The 15,803-nt window shown below is 41.1% G+C and overlaps 1 protein-coding gene across 3 annotated transcripts; it reads left to right on the top strand.

The window, feature by feature from the left end:
• Positions 1-1,097: 1,097 nt before the first annotated feature.
• On the top strand, positions 1,098-14,608 carry SMPDL3A (sphingomyelin phosphodiesterase acid like 3A). Of its 3 annotated transcripts, XM_074580844.1 has the most exons (8): positions 1,098-1,481; positions 3,020-3,233; positions 4,772-4,916; positions 7,931-8,027; positions 9,304-9,482; positions 10,659-10,839; positions 12,776-12,900; positions 14,083-14,608. In XM_074580844.1, exons 1-8 carry the CDS (start codon positions 1,376-1,378, stop codon positions 14,392-14,394), a joined length of 1,359 nt encoding a protein of 452 aa, XP_074436945.1. In that variant the 5' UTR covers positions 1,098-1,375; the 3' UTR covers positions 14,395-14,608. The 3 variants fall into 3 exon arrangements, with proteins under 3 accessions (XP_074436945.1, XP_074436947.1, XP_074436946.1); XM_074580846.1 differs by lacking the exon at positions 3,020-3,233 and having other exon boundaries at positions 1,247-1,481; XM_074580845.1 differs by lacking the exons at positions 1,098-1,481; positions 3,020-3,233 and adding an exon at positions 4,040-4,145.
• Positions 14,609-15,803: the final 1,195 nt, after the last annotated feature.

Raw genomic sequence — 15,803 nt, 5'->3', positions numbered from 1 at the left:
TATCTTTAAACAGCATCTTCTGCCCTTCAGTTTTACTAGCTTATTTAATCAGCTTCAGTACCTAATACAGCTTTCATCTGTCTCCCCTCCCTTGCTGCCTGTTTGCCTGCCTGTGGCCGCACTCACCACATGACTGTCCTTCCCAGCCAGCCCTTCCCAGAAAGGTGGGAGCAGCTGCTTTTCCTTTGTCGCTGGGGAAAACAGACTTGGGTCCCCAGTACTGGCATTCATCTTCATGATAAGCGATTTGTGGGGTCATGAGTTAAAAAAATTCCCTGCACACATTGTTTTGTAAGTCACGTGAAACCATCATGAAGTTTATTGGTGAAATATTTTGCTATTCTAAAGATGAACAACATTAATGTCAAATTAAATAAGGGAGAGAAAAAATTAAGTGGTACCTGCGAAGTGCCTGTGGCACTGCTCAGAGAAGTGGAAAACTTAGAGGGAAATACCGGCACGCGGGACCTCCAGCTGCTGTCAAAACAGCTTTGCAAAGCCCTGGAAAGCAGATGTGAATGGAAGAGCACAGGCAGCAGCAGGGCATCTGGGGGCAGCCATGGGATCCAGGACATCATTATTCTGGTCTGCTTGTAAAACAGACACCGAGAACTCTTCCTCAACAGAAACTACTCCGACTTCAGCAATAAACAGCAGCTCCCCTACCGTGAAGCCTTAGCAATGGAGTGTAGTGTATTTACAACACACCTCAGCATTTTCCTTAAGCCATGCTAAAGGTGTGCTTGACAGCACAGGTTGGGGTTGTTTGTTTTTTTTTCATTTTAAAGCGTGTCAAGTAACCAGGATCCATTTTTTACATGTATACTGTGAGAAACCTTCCGTATACTGTAAGAAACCTTCCTTCCAAAAGATGCTCGAGGCTCCCCTGAGGCGTCCGACAGAGCCAGGCCGTGCCCAGGGCAGTCGCCATGGCTCGGCTCGGCACAGGGCTGCAAGGGCCGGGCGCCACAGGCCACCGGCCGAGCCGGGAAGGGACTCCCGCCTTCCCGCCTCACCTTCCTTCGAGGCCGCCTACAAACCTGCCGGTGCCCTGAATTTAAGCCCTGCCCGGGGCCAGGCTGGCTCCGACGAGGTCCTCAGTGCCGTCCCGGGGCTGGCACCTCATGAAGGTCACCCCGGCACGGCCAGCTGAGGCGACAGCAACCACCCCCCTCACAGGGCGCCCCGTCCCGAGTCGGCTTTTGGCCCCTGGTCGTGCGGGCGGGGCGGGCTGGCGGCTTCCGGCAGGCCTGGGCAGGCAACGAAGGGCCCGTGGCTTGCACAAGCCACTCCGGGCTTGCCCGTTTCCTCCGCGCCGGGGCGGTCACACGAGTAGCCGGGTCAGCCGGCAGGGCGCTTCCCCGGTAGGGCCAACATGGAGCTGCGGGGGGAAGGCGCCGGCCGCTTGGCCCTCGGCCTGGCGCTGCTCTGCTCGGCGCTGGAGGCGGCGCCGGCCGGCCCGCAGCCCCGCGCCGCTGTGGGTGAGTCCGAACGGAGGGCAGCGGCTGAGCGGGGCCGCCCCCGCGCAGGGTGAGGGCGGGCGGGGGCCCGGCCGTGGGAGGCGGGTGAGGGGCGGCCGCCGCGGCCCGCGGTGCCTCCCCGGCAGAGGGAGGCCCGGCCTGGGGCTGGGGGGGACACCGAGCGGGACAGCCGCCCCTCCGTGGTGCCAGCCCGGGGCCCGACGGCGGGGGGTAGCTCTGGTTCCCGCCCCTTGTCGCTGCTGCCGTGGTGTTCCCTGCCCCGACCGGCCTCAACTTCATCTGACGTTTCGATAAGCAAATACACGGCTCCTCCGGTGCTGGGGAGTTACATGGGGTTTGTGTGTAGCCCGGCAGGGCAGGCTGGCGGCCCGAGGGCGGCCGGTGGGGTGGGCTCGGCCCTGCCTTGGCGCGGTGTCCCCAGGCGCGCACTGCAAACATGAAATTTGGTGTCCGCACTGTCAGCAAACACACGCACACTCCGCCTGGCCTGATCCGCCGTGCGGTACCCCGCGCAGGTGAGCGCTCCCAAAATGGTTTCCACAGGATTCTGGGTCCCTGCGAGTCACAGGTCCCTCAGACCGAACACGAAGCAGCGTCATACCGGCGTTTCTCTGTCTCCTCGTGGTAGGGGTCACAGTTCTGCAGATTCCGAAGATCACTGTTTATCTTTGCTTCCTGAAATAAATCTCCACGAAGCCCTGTCACATGGTGCCTGCTCTGCCACAGAGTGAGCATGTGACCTTGGGAAAGATCAATTTATATCTGTCCCGGTTTCACAACCACTGCCCCAGATACATGAGTGCCTTTCCCAAGTGCTCTGAAACCGACAGAAAATAAACTACTGGTATTTTACATGAAACTTGAAGTCTGGTGGCCTCATACAAGCTTAATTTGTCTTGTTCACCGTATTCCTATAGTTCTCAGTTCCTTTCTCCACGTGGTGCGAAGTAGCACTGGCTGGGAATGTGTCAGCCTGGAAAGTAGCGAGTAGGTGAGGCTGACACACATCTCTGGTGAGAAGCCCAGTCTCTTTGCTACTGTGGCTGCTGGGGAGAAGAGGAGCTTTGAAATTTTTGCACGTGCTGTTTCTTGCCTTTCTTTCTAGTCTGTGATCTAGCTTCCAGCCAGGGAAGGTCGGGAAAAATAATTAAAATGCAGCTCCCTCTCATTTCAGGTGGAGTGGAGAAGTCCTTCTGTCACCTCCTCTACTCCCCAGTTTCCAGATTGTTATTAATGAAATGGAGCTGATTTTCCAGTCCCTACCAGACTTTTTTTTTCCTGTTGAATAGCTTAAACCTATGACTCTGCTTCTGTTTTCAGTTTTTCTAAGCAGACTATGTGAAGGACTTGTCAGGAATGCAGAGCTCACCCACACTTACCAGACGGGCTAATCAACAATTTGTTAAATTTATTCTCCTGTTCAAAACTTGAAAGAGGAACAGCAGTAGACAAACTGGAGCAAACCTGGCATTACCCATGTGTATCCAGTTCAAATGCAAATAACGCCATTTTCTTTAATCTTTGTTTTCTGAAAACAGGGCAGTTCTGGCATGTATCTGACCTACATTTAGATCCGACTTACCATGTTACCCCTGATCGCACCAAAGTTTGCTCTTCTTCCAAAGGAGCTAATGCCTCCAACCCAGGCCCTTTTGGAGACTTTTTGTGTGATTCTCCATATCAGCTTATTTTGTCAGCATTTGCATTCATGAAGGATTCAAAACAGCAGGTTTCATTCATGATTTGGACAGGGTAAGTGTTCAAGTCACTGCAGTTAAAGCTTTTAACAGCTGGATAACCATATAGTGCAGTAGTTCACAAATTTATATTTGCACCAACAGATCTGAGTTTAGTATCTCACAAATGCTACTTTTAAATAGTCTCTTTAGTTGTCTGAATGGCTAATAAGTGGAAGACTGAGTCTAAGAAGTGGAAGTGGAAGATTCGGTCTTCAGTGGAAGACTGAATCTAAGGTCTCAGGAAGAGATTTTGATCTCTGTTAATTTCTGGACTGTTCATTGGGACATTTACCACATGACTGTATTAGTGTAAGTTAATAGAAATGGTGCGGGGAGGGTGGGAAGTGGAAAAAACAAAAAGAAAGGTCAGAGGGATAACAGACTGGAATGTATTATTATGGGAGGTATTGGATTTTGTAGGTCTTAAGGTCATTAAATTTAAAGCGCATCCCTTTTTAGAAGATATCCTTTAATTATATTTTATTTCGTTCTGTAAGCGGTAACTACAATCAAGCAATACTATAGTTTATGTATTTTTTTTAAAAGTGTATAAAGTTACCATTGAGGTTCAGTACCTGTATGAATTCTAGATCAGGGGCTAGCTGGAGGAGGAGAATGTCGTGGATGCTGTTGCTCTCTTCGTTACTATCACTCATAGCTGCGTGTGCTTCTGAAGAAGGTGTGGTGGTTTCACAGTCCCTCATTGCAGCATTTTGGATGTGTGTAGTCCCCTGTTGAGTAAAATGTTTACCTTTTCTGTATCTAATACGATCTTCCGTATTAGAAAATGGGCATAATAATACTCTCTCTCTCACACAGGTGTTATCTGAGAGGCTTTGTGTGCCTTAGCAGTGTGACTGGAGAAAGAAGTGTGAAAGGGAGGCATATGAGTAGCCCGATAGTACCATGTCCTGTTACTTTCTAGGTATTCATAAAAGATAGCATTCATTTACCATTTTGCCATAGCAAAATTTTCCATTCTACCATCACGTAATTTTTTACGTTATACATCAATGGATAATTTATTAAAGAGATTAGTATCTTTGAGTGTTTGTGAGAACTAGTTTGTTTATCAACGATGGGGTCTTTTTTGCTGGAAAGGTTATAGAAGTTATGTCACTCAATTTTGCTGGGGGAAGGGTGTTAATAAATACAAATATGTAAAGACAAGTGATTAATTTATTTCATTACCTTATTGTATTTCATTTCCAGCAGGATGTGAAAAGAGCACAAATAAACTTATGAAGTTGTGCATATGATGGAAGATATATAAGCCAAACTGCACAGTAGCTCAAAATGATGGAGTTGAATAAATTTAATTTCTAAGAAATCTTAGTTATGATAAATGCGAATCATAGCATAAACATTAGTCTACTTGTTTGGTTTTTTTAAAAAAAATCCTTTGCAGAGAGCCTTTCAGGCAATTCTGTGATTTTAATTAAAGAGTCTGTAGCAATATTACATGCTAGAATGTAGATAAGTTTGCAGAATTTTTTGCCATTTCTGACGTTGCTAATAAACCTTTGTTAATAAAGCCTTTTCCCTTTTCAGAGATAGCCCTCCTCATGTTCCTGTAAAAGAACTCTCCACAAAGTTGGTCATTAGCATCATTGGCAATATGAGTTCTACAATTCGTAATTTCTTTCCAGATCTTCAGGTTTTCCCAGCCTTGGGCAATCATGACTACTGGCCACAGGTAAAACAAGTTAGAAATTTCTTGATGTATCATATTGAGTGTGTTCCTAACCCCTTAGAAAGGAGGCGTGAAAAATAAGAGTTAAATTTGTGTAACTGTTATACTGGAAACAGTATTCTACAATTCTCCAATTAGCATTTAAAATTATAAATACTTCCAGTCAAGAACAGAAAGTACATCTCTCTGTGTTAAGTTTCCCAAATACATGGTGATGTCAGGTAAAATCTGAGGTCATGCAAATTTACTGCTAATCATTCTTCATGGCTTAGAATCACCAGATCTCATCATAGTTAATACACATTTAGTTTTTTTCTTGCTGTGTAAGTCATGCTTGTGTGCACAATACCGTAATCCAAGAGAAATGACATCCTTAATGGATCTGTGAGCCTGTGGTAAGATTCAAGGCCTACTGAAAGGCCTACAGGAAATCTGTCTACTGACATCACTGGATTATTTTTTTTTTGTGAGACTAACGGCAGAATTTTTGTAATGTTCCTGCAGTTTTGCCACTATTATTAAAAATATGTCTTCTTGTTTTCTTTCCTTATTGGACACTTAGAAATATCCGCATTGATGATTTACTGCATGTGTGCACCATTGCAGCTGAGGACAGTTCTTTTTTACTTTCAGCGTTCTGCGAATATTGTTCTTGGCATAGTTCAAAAGTAAACAGTTGCTTCATGTGTCCTTTAAAGCATATTGTGGGTTGATATGGCAGCACACAGCACTGAGAAGCAAATTCTGTCATTGGATCTGAGGGGATCGGAAGGGATGTGGAGGAGGTCAACTGAAATATTTTGTTTGAAATATCTGATGGGAATTCAGTAACACCCCTTCACCCCGCCCCAAAGAATTTTATTTCAGCATTCTGTGTTATTCATTAGGCCTATCAAGATATATCTTAGTGTAGCAGGTGATTGTATCATTGCCTGAATCATTGCTGGAGTTAGTGATTCCCAAATCAGGGAGTAACAGAGGTGCTCAGAGAGGGGAAAGGGAAATGTGAGAGGCAAAATAAGAGCTAAACACATCTTGGAAATGTGAGTGCGCAAACAAACCTGGGACTTCAGTCTCTTGCATTCTTACTCTGGTAGCATAGCTTCAGCTTGTCTTATGCACTGACAGGGGCCAGGTTGGTTTGCCAGAAACCACTGGTAAAGTACTTTGGTAAATAACACCTTAACTGAAGTCTCACTTGATGTTTTGCTTTCATTTTGTTTTGTTTTTTAAAAAGTCCTAACAGAGAATTGTTGTCATTCAGCAGTCTCCTTTGATATAGAAGGAAAAAACTGTGTGCAATAATCTTGTAGACAAAGAATGTAGTGACTTTTCCAACAAATATGAGTTTTGTTTGTGAAATTAAATCTGAAGGTAGAAAAAAGATGGTCAGGAGGGGCAGATGGGCACCAAACAGTATTTTGAAGCAGGCTGCTGATTGGAATAACTGTTGTAGTTCTCTCTGCGCAAAACTACGCAGGAGTGTTTCTGTGATACTTTGCTTTGAAATGGCAGGCTTCACCAATGGGCAGAACTTGACATACTTTCCTGTTACTGTTTGAAAAAGACCATGGGATCAGAAACGCCCTACTTTGGGGTCATTTCAGGTTGCTGGACTTTTTTTTTTTTTTTTGGCTGTTGATGACATTTCTGTTTTTCGTATGGACATGCTTGGCAAACATCCTGTAGGCTGGAAGCGATGTGAAGCAAGCCACACACTGCAGGCTGTTCGAGAGCAAGTGTGAAAGCTGCGCGCTCACCATGCACCGAGGAATTTTATTCCTCTTTATTGTGTTCTGACTTGTTCGTCTTAACAATTCAATGACCTTGGATGATTTTTCTTGCAGAGCCTATTAAAAATACTACTCAGGTTAATCAAGCATTGGGGTACCTTTCAGATCGTATATTGTGACCTTGGTCTTTCTGCATAGTCTTATTTGTTTCACATCCTTGCGCTTCCTTAAAACAAATTCCCGGACTGCTGTCTAATCCACAAGTTCACAGAGCACTGACTTGCCTGAGTCCAAACCACCTTCAGTCCATAACATGACCTCTTATCTGAGATCAGATTTTGCTGTGTCTGTTAGTGACTGTTAGCTCTGGCTGAACTGGTATGGCTCAAAGCTTTCTTAATAACTAGTATCTGTGCACTGCAAGCAGCAAATGTCTGAACAGACTTCTGATTGCCCTACTCCTAGACACAGACTTAGTGCCTAAGCCTCTAATAACATGGGTTTAGTTTCAAAAAGCTTAGAAAGGTCAGATTTTATGTTTAAGAAAACATGCACTGTAATACTGTTCCTATTTTTTGACCTCTGGTTTTTTCTTCTAGCACCAAGAATCCAAGCAGATATTTTAGGAAAGGCAAGGACAGGCTGGGATCTTCCTGTCAGGGTTAGATGAGAGCGTGGCTCTTACCAGGCTGTGGCACTTGGGCATTGCCTGTCTCAGGCTGAAGAGTGCTACAGTCCTAATTGGAGCCGGTGGGAGAACACATTGACAACATTTTTCTTCTCTGTTTTTCTAGAACTACAGGATAACATGGAAATATATGTGAATTTCACCAGAATGTTTCTTAGGGCCCTAGTGGACTTTTGGAGAGCTGCTATGAACCCCAAGTTGCTTGAAAAATTCACCTTCTATAAAAGAAGCCTTTTTCAAGCTTTTCCTCCAAGAGACTTTATTTCAATCTTCAGTTTATGTATTTATTAATTTTGCAGAATGTATGGTTTTCCACTCTGCTGTGCTCCTAAGGCTTGACGTATTTCTGGCATTAGTTTATCCATGCATTAACAAGGCCCTGCAGTCAGTTCTGACTAAGTTCAGACATTTGTTCCTGATCAGCAATACTGGATGTTCAGAAGCTGGTTTTTTTTAACTTTCTTGAGTTCCTCCTGGTAGTGACTGGATACACTTAGGTGTTATGTGAGAGGTTAGGTGGGATAGCTTAGTGATTTTTTTTGTGTGTGTGTGTGTGTCTGAATGCCAAGACTTAGGCAGGCTCTGCTTTCTCACAGGATCAGCTTCCTGTAACTACCAGTGAAGTTTACAATGCTGTAGCAGATTTCTGGAAACCCTGGCTAACGGATGAAGCAATCAATACCTTCAGAAAAGGTAAAATATGCCAGTAATGCATTGTAAAGTTAGGGCTTAGAGAACTAATGTTTCTATAGATTTGTCCCGTTTGTTTAGCTAAGTCTCATAGGATGGATCAGCACAATAGATTACCTGTAATGCTTCTCCTGGAAGAAGTTACTTGTCTTTTTGAATAGCACTGCTTATCTTCAGGGTACATTTATTCACTTCTGATGCAATAATTATCGCTTCTCGTAAAATGTACAGTACATTGGCTTTGTACCAATGCATGTGAAATATTGCCTTCAAGACCTCATAATACTTTTTAGATAAAGGCGTATGATGCACAAGAAGACTTAAATATGGTTGTAAAAAAAATTGGTGAAATGTTATTTCTGTTTTGATACTATATGTATTTAAGAGCATATTGAATAGGCACATATTTGAGTTATAATAAAACATAGTCTTGGTGATTATACTGTTAATTGCATCATATTTGTGTCCAGCTTACTAAACTGGGAGAATATTGATATCCTAATTATGTTTTTTCCTTTTAGCGAAGAACTGAAAACAGTTCAACGCAATTTCCAATTCACTCACACATTAGGGATTCGAAAGTTTAATTTGAATTTGTGTTTTGGTGTCCTGAATGAGAAAGAACTCTGTGTAAGAGTAGAAGTAGAAACTCTAATAGGAAAAATAAAACTCAAAGGGGCAGACCATAAGTTAAGATATATGTTTATAACTCTATTGCTGTGGCTCCGTTGAAGTCCATGAACAATGAAATTGCACCCATTGAAGAAGGTACGTAGGCCATGGAGAGTTTTAGGAGCTTGGATTGAAAAACGTAGTCTTTACTTTTCATCATATTCCAGTCTGAAGTTAAATGACTTTCAAAGTACAAGGCTACTAAACTCAAACAGTTCTTCCTGGAGGAACTGAGTATTTGCAGTATTTCAAGAAATGTGTACTTTTTAACAATTACTTCATCTCTCAGTGTGGAAGAAAGGTTACAGGGCACTTCTTGCTTGTCAGTTGGATAATTGCACCTGAAAACTGTCAACTAAACACAAAGACAATTACAGGCAAGAATTCATAAAAAATTCAGTGTCAACTTCTCCTACTAAAATGTTGCTAAAAACAGATTCTTAAGATGTTCTGTTGTGATAAGGTGATGCGTGGCTTGAATAAACATGCCATGTTCTATTTTATTAGGAAGAATAAGGCTGGGTATTTTGTCAGTGCTGTACTTTCATTCTAAAGTTGTGCTTTTAAGCCTTTCATTTTTCAGATGATGTTGGTCTTATTTTCACAGGTGGCTTCTACACACAGCTGTTTGAATCCAGTGATAGCTCTCAACCACTCAGGATAATCAGTCTGAACACAAATTTATATTACAGCCCCAACAGTGTAACTGTGAATATCACTGACCCAGCCAACCAGTTTGCCTGGCTGGAGGGAATACTGGAAGCCTCTTCACAAAAGAAGGAAAAGGTAGGGGCTGTGAACAGAACCCATTGTTTAAACTTTGAAAAGAAAAATTAAATAGTAAGAAGTAGAGATAATGAAAATATAAACATGATTCTAAAAGAATATTAATGCTGCCAAATATACTGCAGAATCAAAATTTAATTTTTTTAAATAATTCTTCCTTGAATATGCATGTTATACTACAACAATTAATAAAATAGTTGAATGCAGTTTCTCAAATTATACAGTAAAATACCTTCTCTTTCCTACTATATAAAGTACTGTAGAAGCCAGGATGAGAATACTTAAGGCTTTCACTTTTGTTTATGACTCTTTTTACGCATAGCCTTTAATTTTAAAATGTTCACCCTTGGCCTGAGACAAAACCTAGTATATTTCATTTACATTTTTATGTAATTACAAGTATCAAAAATAGAAATTTGAAAGGAGATTGTCAATGACAAAACTTAGCTAAGCTGCAGCAAGTGGTATGATTTGAGTGTTATAATAAATTGTCTTATAATACTCAGGTTTTGAAGTGAGGTTATAAATTGTTGTCTCGTGTTTGATTGATTGGTGTGGGGATTGGATCATCATTTGACCAGAAAAAGTGTTTAACTTGAAACGTTTACATTTTGCCATGGTATTGTAATTTAAAAAATATTATATTACAGTCGGGAGACAAGAGAGAGTTCCCTTCCTCATAAACCCCTGCAGCATATCAGTTGGTGTGTGCAGTTGGAACGGAGTCTCAGCCTCAGACTGAGGGGTTTTAACCTGTTCTTCCATGTTTTTGTTGACTTTCTGACCATGCAGGCTCTGCAATATTCTGACATAAGTTTTTCTTACTATCCCCTTGAGATGCCAAATCATAAGTCTTGCCCTAGTAACTTTATTTTTTAATTTTAAATAATTGATCAAATTTTCCTTTGGCCTAAAATTACACACGGAATTATTAGAACTTTTTTCGCAAGAATATACTGAATTCACTAAAAAAAAAAATCAATTTCTTTCACTATGAATTTAAACGTTCTTACTGTTAGCATTTTGTATAACCAAACTGCCACGATTTATAGCTTTCAGAATGCCATTTCTAAGACAACATTATTATGAAATTGTGGTAACCATTTCTAAGTTACAGCTCAAAGTATAAATTTCAAATGAAGGTACTAATTGTGCTTTCTATATCTAATTCCTTAGGTATATATAATAGGACATGTTCCAATAGGATACTTGCCATATGCAAGGAATACTACAGCTATCAGGGAACATTACAATGAGAGACTGGTAAAGATATTCCGCAAATACAGTAGTGTTATTGCGGGGCAGTTTTTTGGACATACACATAGAGATAGTATCATGGTCCTCCTGGATGAAGAAGGTAATGATGCTTGTTGAATCCTTCATCTTTTTCTTCTTGATTAAAAGCAAATTAATACTTTCTTGCATGTTCTTACTAGCCAACCTCTGTTAATAAATAATTGAAAAAGGAAATTGGGAAATACTGTTATTTATATACAAGAGTTCAAGCCTCACGCACTCCCAATTTTTTTCCAAAGAATCTCGCAAAGCGGACTGTATTTTTGTTGTTGAAGTCAGAAGAGACTCCCCAAGCTTCCTATTTTTTTTTAAGGAATGCTTATGCCTAGACAAGAATTTCTAGTCTTTCCTCTCCGCTCTCTCAGTGACACGGGCAAATTATACTAGCCAGTTGCTATTGTGTAATGTGTCAAAGGGAATGTTCTCAGGCCAGCTAGACATGCTCTGTGTTCTTGTGTTTCCTGCATCATTACTGTGCCTCTCTGCTGAGTTCCCTGCTGCTTCAAAGTTAATTAAGATAAGGGTAAGCAGGAGGCAGGGGAAAGAAAGTCTCTGCCTGTTGCATCTCTTAGATCAGCTAATTTCCCTTCAAGAAAAGCACCCAGGTTTGAAAATTTTGTTTATTGCTTTGAAATCCCTTAGTTTTAAGCATGGGCATGGCTGTGTGGAGAACTCTATCATCTCTAACAGAAGATATCTAACAAGTAACTCGTTAAATATTTATGTCTGTACCATAGACCAGTGAGAGGTTCGTTGCATTGGTTTATGTAAAATACTGAAATATTAATTGGCTCTTTATCTATGTTCTATATGAACTCGTAAAAGCAATGCCCAAAATGCTGACTGGGGCAACAGTATTCTAAATCATTTACCATTTTACATGGCATTATCATGGAATTAATCTCCAGTAAAAAGGAATCCAGCCCTAGTGAAAGACCTGGCTTTTTATATTTTTTTAAAATGGTTTTCAAAGCAGTCTTATACCTACATAGTTTTATACCTTATCCTATTTGTGCATGAAATCATCACCTCTACTGCAAATTTCATGGAGGACAGACTGATCTTGGTGCCTTATCATTACAGTTTGCATGTGCAAGTAACTGCTTCCAAATTATTTTAATAATTTTGCATCTTTTGACAAAATTTAAACAGTGAAATTGCATGTAGCTAAATACAGTTTGTGTTTTTCTGTACAGTTTTAGACTGTCTTCTATTTATGCCATTTTGCTCTTGACAAAATTCCAGAGAATTCAAGATAAATGTAATACTGTAGCCAACATGAGTGTACTGAGATACAGAGCTCAGTTTTATGTTCTCCAGAAGAATCTGTTGATTTCCAAGCTTTCAAAGCTTCTGCTCATATGTGGAGACTGACCTTGTGATTTCACTGCTGTGATGTTGTCAGAGAAAGGAATAGTTAGGGCTTTTTTTTTGTTCCACAGAAAACCTCTCAATGTACTTATCTGCATATTCTGTATAATTAAAACCCATGTACGTCCTCGTGTTTCAGTTGCTGTAAAGATTGGTGGTCCCATACTGTGTGCTGGGCTAGTGTAGATGAGTAAAGTCAGGATCAGGTGATGATACCCTAGTGTTTCGAATAACACCATAAATACATAAAACAAAAAAATGCATAAAGCAATATGTAAAATACAGCATGGAGACAGCAACGAAAAGTTTAGAAATATTTCTGTAGAAATAGGCAAAATACAGAGACCTTACATATAGGCAAGACCATTTTGCACAGGCAGTTGAATTGGTGTGAAGCCTCTGATATAGACAAATTTAACCGGTACACACTGAGATGCGTACTGTGGTATTTTACACAGATTTCGGTTTACCCAAAATAGGGTTCACAGTGCTACGGTTAATCCAGGGAAAACAATACTAACCTACCTAAGCCAGTCACTCTGGTTCTTGCTTCATTGGTTCTCTACAAAAACATTTGTTTGAGAAAGAAATGATTGAAAGGAAACTTTCCTCACTGTTTCCTGCAGAAAACCCAGTAAATTCCTTGTTTGTGGCACCTGCTGTAACCCCAGTGAAGAATGTATGGCAAATGGAATCCAATAACCCCAGTGTCAGATTGTATCAATATGATCTTCTTGATTATAGCTTGCTGGTAAGTAAAGATTTTAAAGCATTGTTTAAGACTTTAAATATAGTGTCATTAAAAAGGTGAGATGTCAGCCTTTGTATTATTATGGCTATTGGTAGAACTTTGGTGCTTGCTCTTATTTTTCTTCCTGGGCAAAGGAAAGGAAATCTGAAAGAGAACTTGGTCAGTCTTTCTGTGCCTGTAGGACTACCCAGTACTTCCTGTTCTCTATGGAATATTCTTACAATGTAGAATCAAAGACAGAAATTTTCTGGGCAGAATACTAAAATTGTTCGCAGGGAGCTCTGCAACAGTGAAAAAGGCTCACCTGAATCCTGGGCTTGTCTACATACCAATGTTGTTTGCTGGTGATAGCCTGAGCTTTGGGATGCAGTCCATGAAATGCTTCTAAAGGGTGTAGAAGAGCAGATAAAGAAAAGCACTTGTAACCATGTGATGTCCTTTGTAATCATGCACCCTCCTGTATAGACTTTATATGTTTAATATGAAATGATAGATAAATTTAGAAGGAAAAAAGTAGAACACTTGTATTCTGTAGTCTCATGTGATTTTTTTGAAGATAAAGTGAATCCTGTATAATTATTTTGACTCCGAATGACTCAGATATTCTCTCTGTAATTCAGGGTAAAATCTTGACCCTGCTGAGTTCAGTGACAATGCATCCTGCAGCTTGACTGGGACTGGGGTTTCTCTCTGGAGCCCTGTGCTAATACAGGCTGGTCCTTTCTTGTGCAGATTTCCTGCAGATTGTCCTGCATCTCCATCTCTCCCTTTCCCTTAAATTCTCCCTGGGCCGTTCTTTTTCTGTCCATTCTGCCCCTCAAGCAGTGCCCTTAGAAAAGAAACTTCTGATTCCCACCCTTTAGCCTCACTTCTAAAGCAGACATGAGCATAGTGGAGTTTGGTTTAGAATTTGGACAGGAAAGACCTTTAACACTGCCACTGCTGCCTTTTGTGGCTCCTTTTTCTTCTCCTCCCCATCCCCCCACCATTACCGCACTGCAAGTACCAGCTTTGGGTGTAAGCCCAGCTCTTGGGGTGGGACGTGACCTTCTGTTCAGTTGTGAATAATGAGGAGTGACAGCTTCCTAATCAATATATCACTCTAGAGACTTAATGAAGCAGGAAAGAAAGCAATACAGCCGTGCCTATTTTTTCTTTTCTTTCCTTTTTTTTTAACTGTAGGATCTTTGGCAGTTTTACTTGGACCTCAGAGATGCCAACATGAAAAATGAATCGAACTGGAAATTAGAATACATCTTTACTAAAGCTTATGGCATTGAAGACTTGAAGCCAGAAAGCCTATATGAAATGGCCAAGCAGTTGTCTGTGCCACACAGCACACTGTTTGAGCAGTATTACAGTAACTTCATTGTGAGTTATGACAAAACCATTGTCTGTGAAGAGGGGTGCAAGACCTGCCAAGTATGTGCAATCCAATATTTGGATTACTCCTCATACGCAGATTGTATCAGTCGGGAAGCAGCATGGAGATAAGTCTCCATGCAATTTATGCTGATACTGACTGTAGCGTGTGATTTAAAGAACCTGCTCATCCTTTCGCTGAAGCACTGACATGCTGACAGGGAGCCTATGGGACTTCTCTGAATTTCAGGGGAGCAGTAAATCTCCCTAGATCTTTCTTCCTGTAAGCATGTTTTCCTTCCACATCTAAATAAAAGTTTATTGGCTATGTAATAGTGGCCAGATACTTTGGTGTTGTTTCAAGTGTCCTGTACCCACCCTCTGTAACAGGCATCCAGTATGTGAGAACAGAATTTACTCGCTCAGTTCTTTGGAAATCCAAGTCTCCTTTCTCAGGATGTGTAAACGTAGGCAATGCCATTTCAGGCATGGGATTTGTATGGGGGCAGGTTTCAACCATCTGCTGTCACAATTTGCGAACTGAAATCTGCAAAACTGGCATTTGCTGAGGCTGGAGTGCAGTTATGTTGTTGATGCAATGCCAGTATTGGGTATCTCCCTCTGCCAAGTTTTATTTTCCTTCTTAACCCCTTAAATCCACCTCTGTTTAGGGGCATATTCTAACCACAGCATCAAAGTGACTTAATGGAACACAAACCTCCATCCTGTAAATATTTAATGCATTTTTTTCAGAATGTGTGTGTTTGCCCAGCACAAAGAGCTTTTTTCTTATGATAGAGCTATGTGCATTGGTACTGCTGTCAAGAAGTCTCCCCATAGGAGATTTTGCAGCAGACTATGAATCAGGTTTAAATTGATGAACGTCACTAATTAGGCATAGCATATGCATTCTCTGTGCATCACAGGTAAATGTGCACTTGTCTTGGTGTTTCTCAGGTTTCTTTTTTCATAGAGCAGTCTAGTACTTAATGCGAAGATTATCACATGTATGAATTTACAATTGCACAGACCACTTCTTGTGATTTAATGTGTGCACACGATGATGATAATATAAAGAAGGCCATTTATCCAGTGTGTATGACAAAGAAGGACCTTTACCCATTTTTCTGTCGCATCAACAGCTATACTTTTGGAACCTTTGGTCAATATAATACCATACAGGCTCTACTCTAGATAATATTATTCCAGAGTAACTGAAGCTGTAGAAGTGATTATGACACACATCCAATTGCTAACTGTTTATTTTCATGAGATTAAAGCCTTTACTGTAGCTATTGAGGAACTTTCTGGGTTTTTTTGCACCCAAGCTTAAAATATTTAGCAGAATATTTCCGGACAAGTTTTCTAAGTGTGTAGTATTCACAAGTGTAGACGCAGATACCTCAGATTTGTCATGCATCAATCATCCATGGAGGAAATGGTTGGTTTGTTAAATTTGCATTCAGAAACAAATCCTCCAGCGGCACTAATGTTTAGAAATGCCATTAATAATGCACAGTAGGCAGTCCTGTATTTTAAAT

Source organism: Larus michahellis, chromosome 3, assembly GCF_964199755.1.
Source record: "Larus michahellis chromosome 3, bLarMic1.1, whole genome shotgun sequence".
In the NCBI taxonomy this organism is placed as follows: domain Eukaryota; kingdom Metazoa; phylum Chordata; class Aves; order Charadriiformes; family Laridae; genus Larus; species Larus michahellis.
Note: the sequence above shows the minus strand (reverse complement) of the source record. Positions and strands in the feature narration are given on the sequence as shown.

Excerpts from the sequence above, each read along its gene's own strand:
- SMPDL3A (XM_074580844.1), top strand. The coding sequence starts at position 1,376 with ATGGAGCTGCGGGGGGAAGGCGCCGGCCGCTTGGCCCTCGGCCTGGCG. Across the intron at positions 8,028-9,303 it reads AATCAATACCTTCAGAAAAG|GTGGCTTCTACACACAGCTG; the intron begins GTAAAATATGCC and ends TTATTTTCACAG. Across the intron at positions 9,483-10,658 it reads CTTCACAAAAGAAGGAAAAG|GTATATATAATAGGACATGT; the intron begins GTAGGGGCTGTG and ends CTAATTCCTTAG.